The sequence below is a fragment of the Vigna angularis genome, chromosome 1 (genome assembly GCF_016808095.1).
Source record: "Vigna angularis cultivar LongXiaoDou No.4 chromosome 1, ASM1680809v1, whole genome shotgun sequence".
NCBI classification, from domain to species: domain Eukaryota; kingdom Viridiplantae; phylum Streptophyta; class Magnoliopsida; order Fabales; family Fabaceae; genus Vigna; species Vigna angularis.
Genome location: NC_068970.1, coordinates 22,769,258 through 22,793,080, shown reverse-complemented (window position 1 = coordinate 22,793,080; position 23,823 = coordinate 22,769,258). Strand labels below are relative to the sequence as shown.

At 33.8% G+C, this 23,823-nt stretch overlaps 3 protein-coding genes across 5 annotated transcripts; 1 reads left to right on the top strand and 2 right to left on the bottom strand.

Annotated features, from left to right (window-relative positions):
- On the bottom strand, window positions 1-4,142 carry LOC108326909 (uncharacterized). Of its 2 annotated transcripts, none has more exons than XM_017560553.2 (4): window positions 3,626-4,142; window positions 1,158-1,940; window positions 650-697; window positions 1-581 (listed from the first exon to the last, which is right to left on the bottom strand). In XM_017560553.2, the coding sequence occupies exons 1-4, from the start codon at window positions 3,806-3,808 to the stop codon at window positions 270-272; spliced, it is 1,326 nt and encodes a 441-aa protein (XP_017416042.1). In that variant the 5' UTR covers window positions 3,809-4,142; the 3' UTR covers window positions 1-269. The 2 variants fall into 2 exon arrangements, with proteins under 2 accessions (XP_017416042.1, XP_052727386.1); XM_052871426.1 differs by having other exon boundaries at window positions 1,158-1,792; window positions 3,699-4,142.
- Window positions 4,143-8,730: 4,588 nt separating this feature from the next.
- On the bottom strand, window positions 8,731-10,067 carry LOC108328414 (amino acid transporter AVT3A). Its single transcript, XM_017562284.2, has one exon. It carries the CDS (start codon window positions 10,030-10,032, stop codon window positions 8,788-8,790), a length of 1,245 nt encoding a protein of 414 aa, XP_017417773.1. The 5' UTR covers window positions 10,033-10,067; the 3' UTR covers window positions 8,731-8,787.
- Window positions 10,068-11,848: 1,781 nt separating this feature from the next.
- LOC128193978 (40S ribosomal protein SA-like) lies at window positions 11,849-16,839 on the top strand. Of its 2 annotated transcripts, XM_052868229.1 has the most exons (6): window positions 11,849-12,556; window positions 12,653-12,919; window positions 13,070-13,267; window positions 13,397-13,619; window positions 15,896-16,038; window positions 16,184-16,838. In XM_052868229.1, the coding sequence occupies exons 2-5, from the start codon at window positions 12,917-12,919 to the stop codon at window positions 15,982-15,984; spliced, it is 513 nt and encodes a 170-aa protein (XP_052724189.1). In that variant the 5' UTR covers window positions 11,849-12,556; window positions 12,653-12,916; the 3' UTR covers window positions 15,985-16,038; window positions 16,184-16,838. The 2 variants fall into 2 exon arrangements, with proteins under 2 accessions (XP_052724189.1, XP_052724187.1); XM_052868227.1 differs by having other exon boundaries at window positions 12,653-13,267; window positions 16,184-16,839.
- The last annotated feature ends 6,984 nt before the right edge of the window (window positions 16,840-23,823 follow it).

Genomic DNA, 23,823 nt, shown 5'->3' with positions numbered 1-23,823 from the left:
TATTCTAACAAATATTCTATTCCTATTGTTGGAATACAAGTAGCAACTACCACTTGGCATTGGATGAAATCATCATGTTGTAAATATACACACAAATTGTGTCAGATATCTCTGAATAAACAAAATTCTTTACTAATTTACATCTGTGTAGTTAGTCCAATAAAAAAATAAATCTTATTAAATTTGCACAAACCAAAACCAAATTACATTCAATAGTCATTCATGGGGGAAGGAAGGGTCTTGGATGGTGACTGTTGAATAATTTTTCTTCACTTTGCCCCCTTGATTTTGAGATTGCTCATCCCAACACCCACATTCTCCACACTGGATTCCTTTTTTTCGTTTGACTCCGTGCCCCGGAGCCATGGATGTTGCAGACACTGCTGTGCTGTTGGTCGCTTCTCTGGGACGAAATCGAGAAGTGGTAGAAGAAACTCTGAAAATTCATGAGCATCACTCTGCGGAAATTTGTATCTATCAACCAACAATTTGCTAAGTGGCCAAAACTTTAGTCTTCGAATTCTTTTGAGATCGCCATGTCTGTCAAAGAAATCCTTGGATTTTGCTCCAGCAGTAGCAACCTGTAACATGCAAGATTAGATTTTTCATGTAGCTATTTCAATAAATAATAGACAGAGACAATTTCTACCTTCCGAGGCATCTTTCCAAGGAGTTCCATCATCAGGGCAAGGTGATCCTGAAAGCAACATAGCACATAGTTTAGATATTCTACTTGTGCAGTTTTGTAAGTCAAGCCAATCACACCTAATAAATCCTTAACCAGTTCTGGAATAACCCAAGAATTTGTATTTTCCACTTTTTGGATGAATCAAAGAATAATTCCAATACCACTAGTTGTAGTTATGAAATGCTTACAAATAAAACCAAAAAGTAGCAGGGTTCATAATGGTGACTATGATTCAATAACAGTATAGCACAACTGTTTCGATACAATCGGTGATGTACAAGCATGAAACTCAATTTCATCCATTACCAATAGAAACTCATTGCATTAATACACACAACACACAGTTATTCCTTGCATTAATAGAAAGGAAATATAAGGTATAAAGTCTATAGTTTAACAATTATCATAAACACTGCCATCCACTCATAAAAGATAAGGAACATAAAAGGGTACATCAAAATCATCATACCTCATCCTCACTAAAACCTTGTCCAACTTTGGGCGTAAATAACATATCACCAGTGGCAAGCTCAAAAGCAATGCACGCGAAAGACCACATGTCAACAGAGAAGGAATAGCCAGCCTGCAGTATTACTTCAGGAGCTCTGTACTGTCTTGTCTGAATTTCTTCTGCAAACTGCTTGTCAGCCCAACAAGCATTTCCAAAATCTACCACCTTGCATCTCACATCAATCCCATCAAGATTTCTCACAGACTTTTGATCTTCTGTTCCTCCAATTGAAGCTGTTCTTCCAGCGATTTTAGCAACGGCCCTCCTAGCTCTTCTTTTCAACTTTTTCTCAATAAGACTAGTAACTCCACCATTTATGCTTCCCTCTGGCCTCTCTAATATTGGACTGACTTCAGATTTAACAGGGTCTTTGGCAGGATCAATGGTAGAGATCAGAAGAACATTTTCTGGTTTTAGGTCAGTGTGGATAATACCATGTTCTCTATGCAAATAATCCAAACCAATCAAAATGCAATGGCAAATCTCCCTAACTTTATTCAATGGAAGACCTTTGTACCGGTTATACTTTATTACACGAAGCAAGCTATCCCCAAGAAACTCAATCACCATGCAAAGGTGCTGGCCATTAGGACCTGCGTGCTTAAAGTGATCAATCAACTGGACAACACATTTTGAATTAACATCAACGCCATCAGAAATGGATGCAAGAACATCAATTTCATGAAGGGCAGCCTGAACAAATTGGGCCGCACTTTTCTGGATCTTAAGAGCAACATATGCCTGAAAATTCAAATTAAAAATTAGAAAATAATTTTAAAAAAAAAACACTTTTTCACCAAAACAATTAAAAAACTCAACACTAGCTGAGAGAAAAATCAGTTGGAAGTTGGAACACAAGCAGACCTTTGAGGAAGATTTTTTAATTAAACATGAATACATGAAAATTTAGATGAATAAAGGGTAATACTTGGATCTAGTTCATAGCAAGTGCCAAAGGGATTGTGCTACTGTGAAAACACCCCTCCTGGATATACAAAACAGTGTATAATGCTACATGAAGTAAGCTTCAGTTTATCTTACCATCTTCTGTTTATTTTTTCTATCGGTTCCTATTCAATTTAAGCATTTAGCCAGACCCCATCACCATAAAGAAGTGGTTTAATGGTAGCAGAAGTTCTGGATCGATAAACTAGTGAGTGTATCTATAATATACTCACAAGTCAATCTCTAACTTAAGTATTGAATTACACTAAAGTGTGGAGTGTACTTTACACAATAAAGTATGAAGTTATACTCATTGATTGGGCAAGTCAAAAGTTGAAATTGAGATATAACATAAGCATGACACGAGAATAACAAAATGTAAAACTGTTACAAACTGCTACTGTAATTTGCCCATCAACTGTTACTTAGAGATCAAATCCATCATAGCATTAAGCTTTGTTGAATTAGAACTGAAATCCAGAATAAAAGTGTTTCTATATGCAGCTCACCCCAAACAACAAAACTAATACACACAAACAAAAGACACCAGATATTAGTGTTAAAAAGGAGCTTAACACATTTACCAAATCAGTAAGAACCTAAAAAATCAAAGAGGTGCTGCGAACAGAGAAATCTAAGTGTTCCAGGTGGTCACATTGTACGATGACGACCATCTAACCATGTTTGTCATCCCAAACATGAAAGGTCCGTCAGGTATCTCTGACACGTGTTAAAAAATACAAATACCAACAGAAGAAGTGGCACCGACAGGGGAAGAAAACAAGATTCTTCAACATATATGCACACAAATATCGCAATTTGATTCATTCAATCAAACGTTACCCTTAAAATTAATATCCCAATTTGATCCATTCAATGAAATGTTACCCTTAAGACAGAAACCGACAACACAAATACACACATTAGGCCGAATAACCAATGTTTCTATAGTACAAAGAAAAAATATTGGGAGACAGAAAAATACCAGAAAAAATATTTTACTAAAAACCTCAAATTATATATTTAAACTCTCTCTCTCTCTCTCCCACAAACACACACAAACACATTTTCGAGACCACAATGAAGCAGAAAAATGAAAAGCCTTTTAACCCCTACATAATTCAAAGCAGACAAACACGATTGACGCAACACGCAAAACAAGCACAGAATCTAACAACCGCCCTGCAGATTCAAAACTGATTGCGATAACAACAACAAAATCGTATCTCAGTATCTGAGGTTGACTACATGGGTCACCTGATGCTACTCAGTTCCCCTAAAAACTAATTGCTCATAACGATTAAGGGGGAGGGGGGTTCAACAACTTTTCACCTCAAAACACAAATCACAAGACAAATGAATCTCAAAAAGCAAAAATTCGGATAATTCAAAAGAAACAACCCCTTTGGAAGGAAGTAACCAGAAAATGAACAGAAGAAAAAGAATGAAAAAGTAAAGAACGAGGATCAAACATAACATACAGATGTTGAAGTATCATAGGCAAGCCAAACTGTGGAAAACTGGCCCCAACCCAGCTTCCTCTGCGCTATGTACCTGCCTCCGGCGAACTGATCGCCGACTCTGACGGCGTGGTACCCCCCTTTCCGGTAGGAGTCGAACCCCTCATCGTCCTCTTCAGACCCGGATGAAGAAGAACACGACATCACCTCTGATCTATGAAAAAACTTCACCTTTTTCCTTCAAAACAACACTCCCAAATGAATGATCTTTCTTGTTTCTCTGTCGTGTCACAACCAAGTTTTGTTGTGTAGTTCTTTTTCTTTTTAGATTTTAAATAAATCCCCTTTTCTTGAACCCAAAATTTGAAGCTTTTGTTTCGGAGATGGGAGGGTGTGTGTGGCGTTCTCAAATCACGAGTCTCTCTCTTCAACAATCCTCCACTTTTTTCTCTCTGTTTTCTCTTTTGCTTCCTGCAATGTTCTCTAACGATGTATAGTTTGTGTGGGTCTTGCATTTTCATACGGTTCGTTTTTTGTTCCTTTTTTCCCAAATTAACTGTTTCTTGCTCCCTTACGTTTATGCCCTTCAGCATCTGAATTTTGTATGAACAGTGGAAGGGCTTTTAGGGAAGATAACTACTATGGATGTTATTTTAGGTGGGGAGGAATAATCAGAGTCCTGAAAAAGAGTAGTGAGTTGCTGCGCTTTCCTGCGTCACCCATCTGCTTCCTATCTTTATACTTTTGCCCTTTTGCGTGCTTTTTCCTTTTTCCTTCACACTTGTTTTTCACCATGTGCTACTGCTTCTTCTTCAACACCTTCTTTTAGCCTCTGCAAATTCAACATTATACCACCCATTTTCTCTTCTTACTTCATCACACCTTTACCTTATCAAGGCTACTCATCTTAAAGGATAATTAGAGCCAAATACTATGTGTACCTTTTTCTTTTCATGTTTTCGTTCACTCATACGTTGGAGTGTGTAACAAGTTTTTCACAATATGCCATAATTAGAAGAGTGTACGATCTAATTCAGTACAATTTATTTACTGTTTATATTTTTTTTATAATAAAAAATACAGTTAAAAACGTTTAATTATTAAAACAAGTATAAAAGCAGAAACAATTATTGTCGATAATTTCTGATCGATTATGAAGAAAGAAATTGGTTAATGAATATAAGAGTTACAAGATAAGACCATACCAAAACTTGAAATAGTAAAACGTGTGAAGAAAAGTTACTAAAGCTAAAGTCTGTTATTAACTATTCTTTATAAATGTTATTGTTATTAATTCTTGTTTTGATATTTATTTTTTTATTGTAATAACTATTACTTTAATTAGATAAAAAAAAATAAATAAAGCGTGTTCCGAGTATTTGCAAGTGCAGTAGATATGTGACATTGCTAAACTTGCAAATCTTAAAGGTAGTTTTAAAAGCTACAGAATGACCTGCTTTAAGTCTTGAGTGACTTTGCCGTGTTTGGCAATTAATGGCTTTAGGTTAAAACTTGAGTATGGATATAATTTTAGTAAAGAATCTATCTTCAAAGTAGTAACATCCACTTGATTTTTGAAGGGACATGAGATCATTATAGCCAAAGAATCTATGCATTTAATTTGTTCAAGCAACTTAAGACAACTCTGTTGTTAACTTTAAAGAGAAACTGCATTTGCATGATAAATTAGTAGAATATTTTTGTACAACAAGTGAGAAAAAGATGGCTAATGGCATAGATATATATAAAAATTGCAATGTAATAATAATAGTAATAATAATAACAAATAATAGTAAATAATAATAATAATTAATGATGATAAAAACAATAATTGTAATAATAATAATGACGATGATGTAATAGTAAATGAATACTATACATAAAATAGAAATTTATGTACTTAATCAGATGTAAGTTATTCTTAAAGAATAAATTATTTTATAAGTCTTACAAATATTTTTTAATATTTACATTTTAAAATATTCAATAATTTTTTATTTCCTATTGGCAATGAATTTTAAACTATGAAATATATTAAGATTCAAATAAATTAGAGAAACATTCTTATCTACTTTCTTTTTTATTTGTTCTCCCTCTTAGGATTGAAGCTCAAACCAGTGTTGAAACAAACTACTACCAGTTAATGATACTTTATCCATATACTATTATATATATATATATATATATATATATATATATATATATATATATATATATATATATATATATATATATATATATATATATATATATGTTTATATTTTCTTTTTTTTTCCAAAAAGATTACAAATCTTATGGGGAGGAAATTTTCCAATAAGGGTTAATCGAGTTCTCCATTACCACATATGATATTTATTTTTTTGTTTTCCATCCACTTGGGTGGATGATACAAATATTAAATATTAATTATTATATTTATTTATTTAAAACAACATTGTTAATTTTTTAACATATTCTCTACTATTATTTCTTTTTCATTTATGATAGCATATAAACTATTATAAATTATAAGTAGAAATGGAAATACAAATGAAAAAGTGGTAGTAATTAGTAGGGTTAAATATGTTTTTTGTCCCTTAATTTTAAGTGAAAAATTATAATTAGTCCATTTTCAAAACTTTGACTTAATTTAGTTCCTCAACTTTAAAATTGTGTGAATTTAGTCATTTTAACCAAATTTTGTTAAGTTTATTTCACGTTTCAAACATAATTCATGATAAGATTTAAATTGTTTACACTATTTGATACATTTTTTCTTCAACATTAGTTTAAAAATGCACTTGAAACTTTCACTTAAAGTTAAGGGACCAACAACATATTTAACTTTAATTAATGTTACATCAAAATTTTAAATGAAATATAAATGAATTAAATAGATTCAACAAAAGAAAAAGTGGATAGATGGGAAAAAACGAAAAAGAGTACTAGAAAATAATTATTTGTTGAATTTGTTTTAGAAATACAATTAATGTATTCTCTTAATTATAAATGTGTATAAAAAACAATTGATTAAGAATTAAATGAATATTTGCATCGTCTTTAAAAATATGGATATTCATATGTTTTAATAATTTTAAAATTAAAAGATATAGTTATTATTCAACCGTAATGAAATTATTAATAAATTACAGTAGTATATATTTTCATTAATACAAGTAATTTTTTTTCTTTATTAAAAAAGAATACATTAAGTAATGAGAAAAATATATTTTAATGTAGAGAAAAAATTATAAAAATAACTGCTTATGGTTAAATAATTTGGTTCCAAGGTGAATGGTGGTTTGCATGTTATTACTGTTCAGTTAAAGATTAAAGGTTATATGGTATATTTAGTTTGAAAGTTTGCTTATGACAAAATGACTTATACTAAACTCATGTGTATTCAATTTCTTTAGTCTAATTATCAAAAATATATGTTCTTTAAATCATCGTCAATTTTGTATGGTATTAAGGATGCATATGATGTTGTTATGAAAAATAGTTTTTGGACACTAAGTAAGGGTGATTGTATTTAAATTTTTGGAATGATTGTTGGTGTTCTGATAATTGCATATCTAAACGGGATAAAATTTCTTATTTTTACAAAGTAAGATTATACTCTATTGTTAGTTCAGTCTAGACAGGTATTTATTATAACTTTCCTTATTTTGTTATATTATTTTTTTTCTTTAATGGTTAATGAGGATGAAGATGTATCTAATTAGATTTTGGATTTACTAGTGTGTTTTCTATAAGATTTGCAAAAAAAGTTTACTCTTCTGATATGGAACATGTGGATTTGTGGAACTTGATTTGGTTGAATAAGGTGGCTTGAGCTAAAATTTTGGTTTTTTGGAAGTTGTTGTATGGTTGTTTATCTATTGATTTGGAGGTTAAAAGAAATGAGTGATTTTATGCTCTATATATTCTTTGTGTGGTGGTAATAATTGAATCTTTCTCTTATTTTTTTCTTTTATTATTTTGTTACTAAACGATTGTGAGACATATAAGAAATTATTGATTTACCTACTGACTATTACATACAGATTTTTAATCCATAGGTAACTTTAGCATTACATGTGGATATTTACCTATTGATTTTAATTTGTATGTAAATCATTATACTGGATTTAAATTTGTAGATATGCTTAATGATTTTAGTATTTGTAGTTTTCTTCTTTGGATTTGGTTGTTTAGTTTATGGAGTTTTCTTGTAGTAATTTGCTTAAAGTGACTAAAGGATGTCATTACTAAAGTTATCTGGATGATTTGGAGGATTTGAAATCATAGTAAATTTTAGGATCCAATTGAATTTCCTTATGTTATTTCATAAATTAAAGAGTTAGTGAGTATGATAAGGAATAAATCTAAGAAGCATATGAGTAATATTGTCTTTGATTTTTTTTATGCTGAAATTTGTCAATATTCAAACTATGGAGGGTAAGGTGGTTTCTATTATAGATGTAATATGACAAATTGTATCTCTTAATTGACTTAAGAATCAATATTAATGGTGTAATCAAGGGTTGTTTTGGTTTGACTTCTATGTTCTAATAATTTTATAAAAGGGCAAGGTGAATATACGGATAGTTTTTCTATTTTTTAGAGTTAGAAACATCTATTATATTGAATTTATGGAGTTGTTTATGCTTTTAAACATGTTTAAAGAGAGGAATTTCACAATTTACCCTCAATATTGTGTATCTTTTTTTTCTAAATAATAACCTGAACCATGTCAAATGAGTGTCAGCATGTCAAGATACTACTCCTCTAAAAAAAATAGTCACAGTTCAACTAGAACCATTATTATGATATATAGAAATAGATACAGGTCATGTTTACCCTTTGAAAGAAAAGTTAAATCTTTTAAAAGGCTGTTTTACTATTATCAGTAATTTAAGCAAACAGTACACAATTACGAACCAAAATGGATCTCGTTGACATTTCACCTAGAAACCTCATAATGGTAGGGTTTCTAAAAGAAATCTATATAACCAACTCGCTTTAATTTAAAAAAAAAATTAGAATATTATGTTAAAATAATATTTTTATTAATAAAGAAACCCTTAAAAAACATTTCCATTAAAAATGCTCTCAGCAACTTAAAAATTTCTCCATCCAAAAATAAAAAATAAAAATCCCTGTGTTTTATCAAACTCTTGACTAAGTACTAGTAACAAGACGAGACTTTTTGTGTTGTTTGATCAAGCACTGTGGCGAAGCATGTTCAATAAGGAAGACCAGGTTCCTGTAACTGCAATAACCAACCCAAAAACTACAATTGCCCCATCACAAAGCAGACACCTCCAATCTATCTCTTCTTTGAAAACCAAATAGTGAAACGTAGCTGGCAACACAAAGCTAAGAATAACACAGACGCTACTACCAACAAGTGATAAAAAATCTGCAAAGTTAGGCACAAAAATTGCCACCAAACTCACCCCCAACACCAACAACCACCTCAACCACAAACAGTACTTAGAATCACACAACCGTCTCTCCACCAACTCGTACACTGGATTCATCATCAATGGGAAAGTAAAGAACAGGTTGATGCAAAGACCCAACTGCACCAAAACGCTTACTACGCCTGGTCCAAGATTGGTAGTGATAACCCCTTGAGTTTCTTCACCAAAAGCAAAGTAACCTAAAGCAGCAAACGCTGCAAACAACAGAGAAATGAGAAACATTGCCGCACCCAAAACCCCACCAAATTTCTCCTTATCCTTCGCCTCTGATTCCAGCGGCAAAATCATTCCTATCCCTTCAAACGCATACACTGCCACCCCTAAACCGTAGAAAAACACGGACCAACCCCCAAAGGCCTCCAAAGGAGGGCTATTCTTCATGAACGCGAACACTTCGTCCACCATCACCACACTCTTCGCTGCAATATCAACAACATCGGCGAAAATGCTCAAGGGAGCCAAAAGGGTCAAACTTGGGATAGCATTAAGGCCCAACTGAAAGGGAAAGCAACCCCACAGAAACAAGACCTTTGGCGTCAAACCCAGAAAAGGATACCATGTTGACGCGTCACCGGCGAGATTGGCCAACGTGGTGGAAATGAAAATAAGGTAGCCGACACAGAAACCGCAATGAGAAAACCCTATCATGACATCAACGAAAAATTTGCCAGGAGGGCCCCCAATGGCATACCCCATATCACCAAAAGAGTTGAGATGGGGGAACTGCTCCTCGGATTCAAGCTTGCGGCGAGTGCGCACGAGGAGCATCATGCAGTGGTAAGTGAGGAAGGCGACGAGGAAGAGCATGAGCAAACCCGTGACCCAACCCGTTTTCTTGAAGCTGTAAGGGAGACCAAGCACGCCAGAACCCACAATGGATATGAAGATGTTGGCGAAGGTCTTGAATGTTGAGGAGAGACGGGGTGCATCGGAGAGAAGAGGCACGTCCTCTCGTGGGGTTTCAACACTGTGAAACCCCATTTGGACAACGAATGAAGGTGGCGGTTCTTCTGCAAATGGAGGGTGATGGGTGCGGAAGAAGCAAAAGCATGCAGAGGAAGGAGAAGGTGGAAGAATGAGAAATGTTTTGTAGGGATGAGGTGTGGTTGTGACCTTAGGCCAAGGTTTGCAAATGCTAATATAGTAAATATATAAATTGAATTTTGGAATACTAAGGTGGGAAAATGGCCATTCTCTGGTGTCTTATTGTGAGCTTCAGATTTGTTGGGTGAAAGAACACAAAACAAGCATCACTCTCCCTTTAGCTTATAACAATTTTTTTTTTTATTGAATTTAAGTTACATCACTACAATTATAATTTATAAATAAATAAAGAACCAATAAAAAATTATATATCTATTATATTAAAATATTGTGTAAAAATCTGTATCAAAATATCTATTTTTTAAGAAACAAAATTATACATGTAGCCTTGTGTTTTCCTATTTCCTTGTAACCTTTAACAAAACAAAAATAATAATATTTTTACTGGACTGATTCATTGAAAATGTAAAAAATGTTAGATGCACGTATTTTATATTTATTTAACATTATCCTTTTTATTTTTATTTTTTTTCAAAATATTACAAAATTTCATATTTTAAAATTATTTTATTTTTATTAAGTATGTGAAATAAATGTCGATGTATCATGTTATCCTTGTTCAAAAATATAATATCATTACATGGGTATTTATTAAATAAGTAATGATACACGTCTTATTTTTAACTTGATGTCGTTCAACACAATTACAATAATATTTTTATTTTAAAATGTAAAATAATTTGAAATAAATTAACTAAAATATAAAATATTATTTTTCTCATTAAATGTGAGAAAGGTGCGAAGAAATTGTAAAGTGTTTCTTATTAAATAACACGTGTTATTTAAAAAGGAGAAAAAAAATTATAAGTATGTGTTATTTAGAAAAATGTTTTTTTATCAATTATTTTTGACAATTATTTTACCATGATTTATGTGATAGTTTATAATTTGTTCGTTATTTAAAAGGAGAAAAAATTATAAATATCATTATTTACGTTGTAGTTTATAATTGGTTCGTTATTTAAAAAAGAAAAGATTATAAATATTATGATGTGATATAATTAATGAGTGACAAGGAGAATTGATAGGTGTAAATGTGATGTCTAAAAATTAATGGATGTATACGGATATCATAAACTTGCATTGTGGTCCTACGTTTTGGTGTTGGGAGTGGGTATGAATTGAATTTATAGATCGGATTTGTGACCCAAGATCCTTTAATTAGATCAAATTAATTGAACCTTGTTAATATACTTTAAATTTCAATTGATAAATTTATTTAGGATAAAATTAACATTATAATAGATATAATTACATGTGAAGATCAAATCGTATTTAAATCAATATAGTAATTCTATATTTCTATAACATATAAGATTTGATTCAATTTAAATAAAAAACATGATGATTCAACATGACATTATTACAGATTTGGTTTGTTAACACTAGTATAATTTTTGCTTTTAAACTCGTACAATATATCTCACTTTACACCAAACCGCTGCCTATCACAAGATGGTGACAGTTTTGTAATAAACTGGACTTTATAGGCTTCGGTTGCATGCAGAACTGGTGCAGAACAGAGTTACAACCTCGGTTACAAGTAGATCAGATGCCTAAAAGGTGTCAACTTTATGAAAAAGTGATACGAGTTCAGGCTTTTTGGCTGACAACTTTATGAAAATGTGATACTACCTCGGTTTCCCACATAACCGAGGCATAAAGCCTCAGTTGCCACCTCGGTGAAATTAGACACGGTGCCAAAACATTCATCGGCTTCGATTCCTTTCTGACCGAAGCATATAAGCTTCAGATTTTTCATTTTACGCATCGTTTCGTTCATAACCGGTGCTGTAAAGCTTCAAAATTATCAGAGTTTGTTCATTTCTTCGCGTTGCTGCTTCGTCATTGCTTCATTGCTTCTTCTTTGTGAATCCACTGTTCCACTTCTCCCTCTCACGGTTGAACGTCCTCTCTTCTCACCTTCATTGCCTCCAGCGTCGTCGTCCAACGCCACCATCGTCTCCGCCGTTTGTCGACATCGCCGCCACCGACTATTCTCACTGCCACCGTCTCCCTCTTCATCAATCATAAACGAAAGCCCTAATCCCCAATTTTCTTTCACTCTTTTTCTCTCTCAGCGATTCATCTCTTTTGAATCCAATCCATGGCACCTATGGGTCCCGGTTTCCGATTCCACCGCATCAACGAAGAGCTGGTGGTGTTCTACCTGAACCTGAAGCGCAAGATCACCGGAAAGCTCTAATCCCCAATTTTCTTTCACTCTTTTTCTCTCTCAGCGATTCATCTCTCTTGAATCCAATCCATGGCACCTATGGGTCCCGGCTTCCGATTCCACCGGTTCTACCTGAACCTGAAGCGCAAGATCACCAGAAACCTGTCCCGATACGACACATCGCAGTGGTTGATGTCTACAAGCTCGAGCCTTGGGACCTTCCCCGTTAGCATTTTTCCCTTTTTTGTGGTGTCGAATTGTTAGCAATAGGGTTTGGTTCAAAGGATTCAAAGTGTTTTTTAACTTATTTTTGCTTTTCAGCTCTGTCGAAGCTGAAGACGAAGGACTTGGAATGGTACTTCTTCAGCGTGATGGACCGCAAGTATGGAAATGGCTCCAGGACCAACCGCGTCACCGAGAAGGCTACTGGAAAGGACCGCCTTGTGGCCCATGGCAACTGCACCGCGGGGATGAAGAAGACCCTCGTGTACCACGCCCCTGTTCTTTCTATCACCTATTCCCACCTCTGCCAAGTTCAACTACCACGATTCCCACCTCTGCTCAAGTACCCCTTATAAGCCTAAGATGGTTGTGAGAGCTTATATTTTTGCTTTGTGATCAATGTTTTGCGGACAACACCTCTTGGGATGATGATTTTTTTGGTTTTTTGTTTCGTGTTTTTCTTTCCTTGATGTTGCCTGCGTTGTGATTTTAACATACATGGGTTTATTTTTGCAGCCCATTAAGGAAGGTGCTCTTGGAAACATTCCAACCATTGCTTTCTATGACACTGACTCACCCATGAGGTATGTGGACATTGGGATTCCTGCCAACAACAAGGGCAAACACAGCATTGGGTGTCTCTTTTGGCTTCTTGCCAGGATGGTGTTGCAAATGAGGAGTACCATTCGTCTTGGCCTCAAATGGGATGTTATGGTAAGTATTCTCTTGGTCTGCTTTTCTTAGTGGCATTGTTAATGAGCTTATTGGGTATAATTTAGTGAGAGGCAGATTTTTGGGAGGATATTGAAGGAGTTTGTTTTCTTAATCTTTTGTTTGATGCAGGTGGACTTGTTCTTCTATAGAGAACTAGAGGAGGCTAAGCAACAAGAGGAGGAGGAAGCTCCTGCTGGTGATTATGCCATCACTGACTATAATCCTGGTGCTATTGCTGCTGATGGCCAGTGGCCCGGTACAATTGATCAATCGTGGACAGATGCAGTTCCACAACCTATTCCAACTGTACCTGGCATCAACTGGGGAGCCTCACCTTCTACAGATGCACCTGGTACATCATTAATTTGTTTTGATAAACACGAAACTCTCACAACCATTGCTTTATTTGTTTAAAAAAAAATAAACCCTTTTACTAACTCGGTTCAACAATAAACCGAGGCCAAAGTCTAGCAGAATAAAAAAGAAACACCCTCTACTGGCTCGGTTGTATTTTAACCGAAGCAAAAGCATATATCTTTATGTCTCGGTTCAGAACCGAGACAAAAAAGGTAGACTTTTTACCTCGCTTGTATATGCCTCGATTGCAGAACCGGTGCCTATAAGCGAAATTAACCGGTATCATTTCCCTTTATTGCACTAGTGTAACTACGGTGATATGTTTCAATTTAAATAAAACAAAAAAACAAAAATACATGGTGATAATTTTAAAATTTTTACGAATATATAGATCTTGTTTTCAAAGGAAACAAAATTATATATATATATATATATTATTTCGATTATTAAAAACTGAAAGGTACACAAACTTTTTAAAAAATTTAAAATTAAGATTATTTTTTTAATTATTTAATCTGAGAAAGGATTTAACTTCAGTTTTAAAATAAAAGAATATATATATTAAAATTTTAAAAAATCTCATTATTTATTCAAATATATTATTTGAGAAAAGATATTTAATCTTAATTGTTAAAGAACCAAATATATGATTCTAGTTTTTAAGACCCAGGCAAAAAAGTGAAATAAAAAATTTCAAAATTTTCATTTTTCTTATTTAAATATTTTATATAAGAAAAAAGATTTGGTTTTGATTGTCAAAGAATCGAGGTAGTATGTATCTATGACTTCGATTTTTCCATAATCAAAATAAAAAATTGAATAAAATTTTAAAATTATTATTATTTTTATTTAAATCTTTTTTCTATAAAATGAGATTTGACATTTCATAAGAGAACTAAGATCATATACTTCTATGACTTCAATTTTTTAAACACCGTTTTCGAACATCCTCTATCCTCTTTACCATTATTTGTAATTGTTATCATCTTTCTTTCCTTTCTTTTTTCATTCCATTCTCTCATTTCCCATTTTTCATTCACCATTGTCTGAAACCCTTTTTCATTCTGCATTCCACCACCATTGTCCATTGTTACTGATACCACTATTTGTTGTTACATTACAACTTATCTTTCCTTCCTTCAATCTCCTTGCCACCAAAGTTACCGTCACCCATCACTCTTGCTCCTGCCTTTTCTTTCCATTTCGAAAGTGAAAGGTTTGTGTAATAACTTTTTTCTAAATTTTTTTAATTTGATTATCTAATGTTTTTGTATTTTTTTGGATTTTAGTTCCTCACTTCATACTATTTGAAAGTCTAATTATAACTAGTATTGTATTGTTAGATTCATAAAAGTTTAAATTTTTTTATATATGTTTTTAATATTTTTTTATATTTGTATTAAAGTTTTTTTTGTTTAATATAATTTTTTTTATTTTTGATATATGTTGCATTATTTGTTTTTTTATAATGTAATTATATGTGCTTATATTTTTTTTATATGTGAATTGCTATTAAGTTGGCCTTATAGTATCTCATTTGAGATTTAATACAAAAATTATGTATTATCTTCAAGTTTTATGACAAAATTGATTTTTTTTTAAAATTAATATAAGAAGAAACCATATTAATTATGTATTGACTCTTGAATTGTCTAGTCAAACAATTTGAGAAGATTAATCATTTTTTCATAGTTTATTAGTGTATATATATTTTAATATACGTATCTTAAAATTTATTAATATTTGTCAATTGTGTTTTATATTGATCTTCGAGTGCATATTTTATCATGGTTGATAATCACTTTCATTTAATATCCTAAAAACTACTGCGAAATGCTGGCAAATTTGTGAAATTTATTGTTTAAAATTGACATGTATCACTAAACTACACAAAGTTAATCATCCTTAATGGGATAGGAACAAACCTTAAATACAAAAACAATTGAGATGATTATTCATTTAAAGATTAATGAAGTCAAATACCCTCAAAACTAAATAATATTTTTAAATCAGAAAGGGTATTTTGCCTTATATTTTTTAGTATTTATTTATTGTTTAGTGTTTCGGTTCTTGTTGAATCAAAGCAAAATACTAACCTTTATGTTTCGATTCATAATCGAAATAAAAAATCCACTTTTTTTTATTAATATGCTTCAATTCTAGAATCAAAATTTAATATTTGAAATTACTCTTGTCATATCTTTTCTTACATTAGTAGATAAAAATGATAATTTTAAGGTTTAATCATTTCCGACATTCCTATTTGTGCAGGATCGTCTCAGATACGTCCCCGTATTCTAAAGTCTCTCAAATTGGTCCTTAATTGTGAAAATTTAAATCAATTGAGACCTTCCCGTTAAGTTGGCTGGACGGCGTTAAAAAATTGATGCGTGGGTTGCTGAGATGACCAAATGGTACTAACGTGGCACACTACTATTGTTGACCTGACTTTGTTTTATTTATATATTTAAAAAAGTTAACTTTTTAAATCAAAACGCAACGTTTTTATTTTAGAATAACAGATTAGTAGTTAATTTTATTTAATTTCATTGTTGCCAGGGTGTGGAATTTGGGATAATTGGGAGAATAATTGGGATTTGAGGAATCCCTAAATTTGAAGAAATCCCTAAATTTGAAGAAATCCTTAAATGCCTAACGAGAGCGAGGTTCGTCTTCGAGCTTGTTGAGCTTGTTATTGGAGGGTGTTTTGGTTCGACGCAGGTGGATAGGTGGTGAACATAGTTGTTCGAAGACGATGTCGAAGGAGTGTTCCTGTTGTTCGTCGACATGCAATGTATGGCGGAAGGAGAACCGTAATGTGTGTTCATCGATTTGCCACTGTGGGCTGAGATGTGCGATGAGAAAGGCTAAAACTTTGAAGAATTGTGACAAGCAATTTTGGGAATGCTCGAAGTATAAGGTATGATTTATTTCACGTTTCTAAGAAGAGATTGTTGTTTATACATAGTGGTGCTGAAGAGGGTGGTTGCAACTACTTCAAATGGTGCAATGATGTTGCGGAAGAGGAAAGGGGCACATGCTTGAAGTGTGAAGGAAACAAAGGAAGTTTGGTGCACAGTGAAGAAATGGATAGTAATAGGAAAATGTTAGTTAAGTTAGAGAAATCTTTGTTGGTTGTTCAAAAGTGGATGAAGGTCTTGATATTTTTGGTTTGTCTTTTATGTGTAATAAACACAATTTAAGTGTCAATGTTGATGACAATGGACTGATGTCTTGTAACTGTGTTGTAGCTTTCTTCCATTTCAATGAAAGTCAGACTTGATATGAGTGACAAATTCAATTGTTGTTATGGAATGTGATGAGTAAAGAATGTTATTATCTTGAATTTGTTATGTTTTTATGAGTCTATATATTGGTATCATATCAGTGAAATCTTGTAGCTCAACCAGGGCATACACCTGCGTTATGCATATCTTAGATGCTGAAACCTGGCACACGAAATTGTCATACACCTACATCACACACCAACTAATTTTAGCATTAATGCAACTACATATTCAAGACTTAAACTTGAGATCTTTGATTATTCGGGAACAATTCTAAATTGATTGTATAAAACAAAACATAGAAATGAAAAATAATTGTAATTCAAAATCAGTTTGATTTTCTTTATGTTCTTTATTCTTGGCACGAAAAATAGTGTTCGTATGTTATATGAAGGTGGTTCAATTAATGTAGTTGTGTTGCATTGCTCAGGGTCACTTCACCAGGATGACATTGTCTATTAGTCATTGTCTATCTGTTGTTGCACTACCAAAACAAAAAGGAATTAGCTCCACACTAAAGATGCCAAATTCCACAACTTTTTCAAAAAATCTCCATCACCCAATAATAAGGCATATATTGTTTTGATGCCCAAATATCTAGATAAACAAATATACGTGATGCACAACAAATATATTTGGACCGAGGTGTACAACAAATATAATTGTTGTATGTTCATTTCATTGATAACCAGTGCTGACGAAACCAATATAAAACATCAAAATATAGACTCACAAAACCAGAATGCACTAGTACAAAAACAACATATAACGTCACGCGCTAAACGTCCAACCACTGAATAACCAACGTTAAAAATGAGCGGTGACATTTTTGTAAATAAATGCAATTATTAAAAGTCGTTTACAATTGTAATTCGACGTAAAAGGATATAAAACTTCGAATGACTTTTAAATTCGACGTCAAAAGGTTAGTGAATTCAATAAAAATTTGAGCAGGAGACTGAAAATTCATTCACTTTATCTTAGCGCGCGATACCCTCTTCTCTTCTCAAACTTTTTTCGAACAAAGTTTGACGAGCATCACATGTAATCTTTCTTTCATTTGATACAAATGCATGTTAATTAATTACTTTATGTATGATTTTTTTTTGTTTTAACCGATTATTTTTGTGCTCTTGTCCTTCATAGGTGCATTTTGCTTTCTCTCTCACTGTGACGAAACTTTATTCCGACGAATACACCTTTTGAAGGTTAGCTTTCGTTTTCGTTTTGAAGAACTTATTTGTTGAACTTGTTTGTTGTTTTTTTTTGTTGAACTTGTTTGTTGTTGTTGTTTAGTTGAACTTGTTTGTTGTTGTTGTTTGATTGAACTTGTTTGTTGTTTGTTATTATTGTTTGTTGTTGATACTACACTACACGTTCATAGTTCATGCTTTATAAAATACCAAACACTAAAATTTGTTATTTTTTTCTTTTTAGATCTCGTTGAGTTGTAAAAAAGGGTCATAATTAATTAAAAAAAACAAAAAAAATTGATTAACGTCGAATATTGACAAAATTTGACATTAAGTTAACGTCGTATATTAACAAAATTCCACATTAATTTAACGTCGAATTTAAAAAATTCGACGTAAATTTAACGTGTGACGTCGTTCGCGAATTCGTCGTTAAAAGCCCAAAATATTCAACGTTGTACACGATTTTTGTACTCGTGATGACATTGTTTGAAGATTACCAAATTGTTGTCTAATACAAAAAAGACAAAAATACCTAACAAGTATTACAATTGTTCAAATGACAGGCATTACAAAAGGATACAATTGTTCCCATGTTGTCTTATACAAAAAGATATAAAAAGATACATTAAAATTGTTCATTTATCCCCTTGAACTATAGCTTCATCCTGATTTGATGATGGCATCATTGGTTGAGTTGATGGGTTAGTTTGTTGTGTTTGGTGAGAGTTGAAATCAGGTGTCTATTTTGCTTTGGTGCAAGAAGTCCTGTTGTGGCCGAGTTCCTTACAAATGCCACATCTTTTCTTTAAACCACCCTTCCTCATTCTTTTATCATCCTTGACCAATTCCCATTGCTCCAACCTTCGCTTCTTCTTTGGTCTCCCAAGCAATATTCTTTTTGGTGGAGGGAGGACATCAGCATATGTGGTAATCTCCCACATATTGTTACCATTTATTGGATAGACAATTGAAGAGTATGTTTCTTCATATGTTGACTTCCTAAAGCAACATGGAATGAATTCCTTTGCATCTAGATTTAGGAATTTCATAGCATCCAAGGAGTGGCAACATTGTATGCCAGTGATATCCCACTTCCTGCATGTACACTGTTGTGACCTCGGCAAGTGTACCGAATCGTACAAGTAATAAACCGGTAAGTCCGGAAATCGTTTTCCCAAGAGATTTGTTTTGATTCACAGAATGATTAAAGTTTACTAATTTAGCGATTAAATTTACAACACAAGTAAGATTTGCATACAGATGAAATTAAAGTGGTAAAAACAGATGAATTAAAGTTCACTGGGGTTGATTTTCAAGTTCATCACTCAAGTAATTTTTCTACTAACACAATTCCTCAAAATTTAGCATCAACATCCTAGGCGCATGCAGTCCTGATCTCTCAGATGACCGTTCAGAATCATTCAAACTAAATCCTAATCTCTTAGATAATTCAGTTATCAGATTTGCCTTAATCACAATGTCACAGATGACTAAGAATTTCCTCCTATGTCTAGGACTCGAAATCCTTTAGCAGTTCTATCCTAGGTCCGCGGTCTCATACATTTCTCAATGATTTAACCGTTCAAATAGCTCAGATTCTCATCATAGGCATGAATAATAAAGATAGAACACAAAATTCATACAAGATCATGCATTAATATAGAAATTACAAAGAGTTTCAGAAATGTACTCTCAACCCCAGTGAAATGGAGTTCTAGCTACACATATACATCATAGAAGCGATAAAGGATGGATTGGATGGTAGAAAGTGTTGAAATTCCACTCCGAAGCACCCAAAACGAGCATGGACGCGAGCTGTAGAGTCTCCCCTAGCTTCTCCCCTCCAGAACTGACTGGTTTCTGCCTCTGGATCGCGTTTTTAAAGAAAGAACCTTAAGTGATTTTTCGCTGGGCGACGAACGTACGCTCGCTGGGCGAGCGTCGGTCGCTGGGCGAGCTGGCTCGCTGGGCCACTGGTTCCTGCTCGCTGGGCCACTGGTGCGCTCTGGCTGGGCCACTGGCTAGCTGGGCCACTGGGCCACTGATGCGCTCTGGCTGGGCCACTGGTGCGCTCTGGCTGGGCCACTGGCTCGCTGGGCCACTGGTTCCTGGTCGCTGGGCCACTGGTTCACTTCTGGCTGGGCCTCTGGTGCGCTCTGGCTGGGCCACTGGCTCGTTGGGCCACTGGTTCCTGGTCGCTGGGCCACTGGTTCACTTCTGGCTGGGCCTCTGGTGCGCTCTGGCTAGGCCACTGATGCACACAGGGTCTCTTTGATATTATCCAATCCTTATTCTATTGCAAAAATAAACACACAAAAGCATCAAAACACACATTTAAACATTACAAACTATACTTACATCAACAATTATATACTTTTCATGAGAATTAATACTAAAACTTACTCAAAAACACAACATTTTAAGGAACAAAAACAAGTAAAATTTACACCTATCAAACTCCCCCAAACTTATATATTTTCGTGTCCTCATGAAAATACACAAAAACAAAAGAAAAACGAACCCAATAAAGCAGTTAGTATTCCATCACATAATCTCTGTCACAAAAGTAAGGATTGTACCTACACCTCCAAATATTCAGATCAAATGTTATAACTTCTATATTAACAAGTTCTTGAATCCGAAATGATAAGACAACCAGAAAAAGAATAGTACAAATGTGCTCAATCAGTGTTTACCTCAACCTGCAAGTGTTTACACTCAAATTCACGCTCAAAGTGTTATCAACTACTTCATCAACTTTTACAAGTCATCTCATATACACATCAAACATTCTGATTTAAATCAAAAGGACTTTCTCAGGTTATAACTTGGCTTGGCTAGAAGAAACATGGTTTTACAGGGAAACAAAACAACACTAAAGAAGAGGAGAACAAGAACATAACAACATTGAAACTTTATTCATCAACTACCTCTTCATTCATCACATAACACATTTTTTTTTTTGAATTTTTCTCTAACTTTGATACTTTATCATATTTACATGATACAATAACCCCCCTTTTTTTTTATCAGTTTAAGATTCAACTGATTATGATTTCCCCCAAACTTAATTTCTACCTATCATCTTGACAAATATGTTTCTTGTTCTCTTCTCCTAGAGTGTTGGATAAGGTAGATTTTTCTGTAAGAAGCTCAGGGTTCACAACAAATATATATAAGGCTCAAACAGGATAACAAAGGATGAATATTCACATATGGGTAGTCATCTGGCCAAGTAGCTAATTTCATCAAACAAAACTGCCTTTCTCATTTCTAAACCAGAATGCATCTGTATCAATAAGAATTATGCAAAAATCGAATTCATAGCAATAACAACTTCTCACTTGCTTTCAAAGTTGTCTCAGTACACTCAGATATTCAACTTCTGGGTCACAATCAATCAGATTCAAGAACAACTCATATATAATCATAACACAAGTTCTAAAACTCAGATTTTGCAATAATAATCTCACAATCATGCCAGTTATCATGGACAGAATTCCAAATTCAAATTCAAACTTCAAACACACAATTCACATTCAAATCATTGCAGAAACATAAATCAATCCACACAATCAACAGATTCAGATTCAATCCACACAACCAAAATAACTGAAAACATAAATAGATAGAGTTAGAAAAGCTGGGTTGCCTCCCAGTAAGCGCTTGTTTAACGTCTTTAGCTTGACACTAAGAAGCACTCTGTGGTTGAGCCAACGGTTTGAAATCATCCTTCATGAATATTATATGCATGGAATAAGAAGAAGGACTTATTCCTTTCAGATCAGAATTTGACCAACCTACAACTCCTTTCTCCACTTTCAAGAATTCAGTTAACTTTTCTCCCTCTAGAGTGGATACAGCATTGCTGATGATCACATGTTTATTGTCATCTTTGTCAAGAAAAGCATACTTCAAATGTGAAAGTAGCAACTTCAAGTCCAGCTTCTTTTCTTTTATCTCTTTTTCATCAGATGGAATCTCCTTCAAAGCATCTAGACTCTGTATACATTCATCAATTAACTTCTCTTCATCTACAAGTAAAAATTCACAAGCATCAACAAGAGTTCTTTCAAGAGGTGATGATATGTGCATCGTCTTCTGTGCCATCATGCAGACTTCCTCAAGCTCATCAGTTTGAAAGCATGTATCTTCATCATTTGGGTGAGACATTGCTTCAAAAACATTAAAATTTACTTCTTCATTCTCAACTCTCAATTTAAGCTTTCCATCATCAACATCAATCAATACTCGAGCAGTCTTCATGAATGGCCTTCCCAAAATCAAAGGAATTTCTTTATCCTCTTCCATCTCCATGACAACAAAATCCACTGGAAATAAGAATTTGTCTACCTTTACCAACACATCTTCTACTACTCCATGCGGATATTTGATTGATCTGTCTGCCAATTGTAGAGTCATGCGTGTGGGCTTCAACTCTAATTCTCCAATCTTCTTAAACATTGACAGAGGCATAAGATTGATGCTGGCTCCAAGATCAATTAACGCTTTCCCAATAGTCAGTTTACCAATGGTGCATGGAATTGTAAAACTGCCTGGATCTTTAAACTTTGGTGGAAGCAACTTCTGAATGATAGCACTGCACTGGCCCTGTACTTCTATAGTTTCTTCCTCAATATACTTTCTCTTCTTTGTGAGCAAATCTTTCATGAATTTTGAGTAAGCAGGTATTTGTTTCAGTGCTTCTGAGAAGGGCATCTTGATTTCCAGCTTCTTGAAAATATCAATGAAACTCCTGAACTGTTTTTCCTTCTCGTTTCTAGAGAAAACCTTTGGATAAGGAAGAGGTTTCTCATACATCTGTTCTTTCCTTTTCTCTCCCTCTCTCTCTTTTTCAATTTCTCTATCCTCTTTCTCTTCTTCTTCATCTCCCTGTTTACTCATCTTATCTTTTTCTTCACTCACTTTTTTCTCATTCTCTTTTTCTTCCAGCATTCTTCCAGATCTTGTAGTAATAACATTGCAGTCTTCCTTTGGATTTACTTCAGTGGTTGCCCCAAAGTCCTTCACTGGTTTTTCTTCCAACTTCTTAGCTAATTGACCCACCTGAATCTCCAAATTCCTAAGTGAGGCTTCTGTACTTTTATGGTTGGAAATTGATACCTGCATAAACTGCTGAAGAGTTTCTTCCAGTTTTGAAGTTCTGTCTGTCAGAGTAGGTTGTTGCTGAAAGTTCTGTGGAGGTGGTCTGTTGAAAGGAACAGCTTGTCCCATACTCGGATGAGGTCTCCATCCTTGATTAAAACTTTGACGTTGATCATAGTTTGTCTGAAGACCTTGATTTCCCATATAATGTACTTCTTCATGAGACATGCTTTGCACTACACATTGACCATTATTATGATCTCCTCCGCACAATTGACAACTCTGAACCATCTGATGTTGAAATTGAGAAACATTCTGCAGTTCTTTAGGTAGCTGAGATAACTTCTTCATTAATGTCTCAAGTTGCTGAGTCATAATCTTGTTCTGAGCTAATAAAGCATCTTGAGATTGAAGTTGAAGAACACCTTTTTGTTGAAATTGAGCTCTCTCACTCTGAACTTCATTATCATTTGCAGCCATATTTTCAATCAGATCTTGTGCTTCTTCAGGCGTCTTCCATCTGATACTACCTCCAGCTGATGCATCTAACATTAACTTTGTTTGAGATTTCAGCCCTCCAAGAAACAGATTTAACATTGTAGGCTCATCA

Excerpts from the sequence above, each read along its gene's own strand:
- LOC108328414 (XM_017562284.2), bottom strand. The coding sequence starts at position 10,032 with ATGGGGTTTCACAGTGTTGAAACCCCACGAGAGGACGTGCCTCTTCTC.
- LOC128193978 (XM_052868227.1), top strand. The coding sequence starts at position 13,052 with ATGGGTTTATTTTTGCAGCCCATTAAGGAAGGTGCTCTTGGAAACATT. Across the intron at positions 13,268-13,396 it reads GCCTCAAATGGGATGTTATG|GTGGACTTGTTCTTCTATAG; the intron begins GTAAGTATTCTC and ends TGTTTGATGCAG. Across the intron at positions 13,620-15,895 it reads ACCTTCTACAGATGCACCTG|GATCGTCTCAGATACGTCCC; the intron begins GTACATCATTAA and ends CTATTTGTGCAG.
- LOC108326909 (XM_017560553.2), bottom strand. The coding sequence starts at position 3,808 with ATGTCGTGTTCTTCTTCATCCGGGTCTGAAGAGGACGATGAGGGGTTC. Across the intron at positions 1,941-3,625 it reads CCTATGATACTTCAACATCT|GCATATGTTGCTCTTAAGAT; the intron begins GTATGTTATGTT and ends TTGAATTTTCAG. Across the intron at positions 582-649 it reads TTGGAAAGATGCCTCGGAAG|GTTGCTACTGCTGGAGCAAA; the intron begins GTAGAAATTGTC and ends TGCATGTTACAG.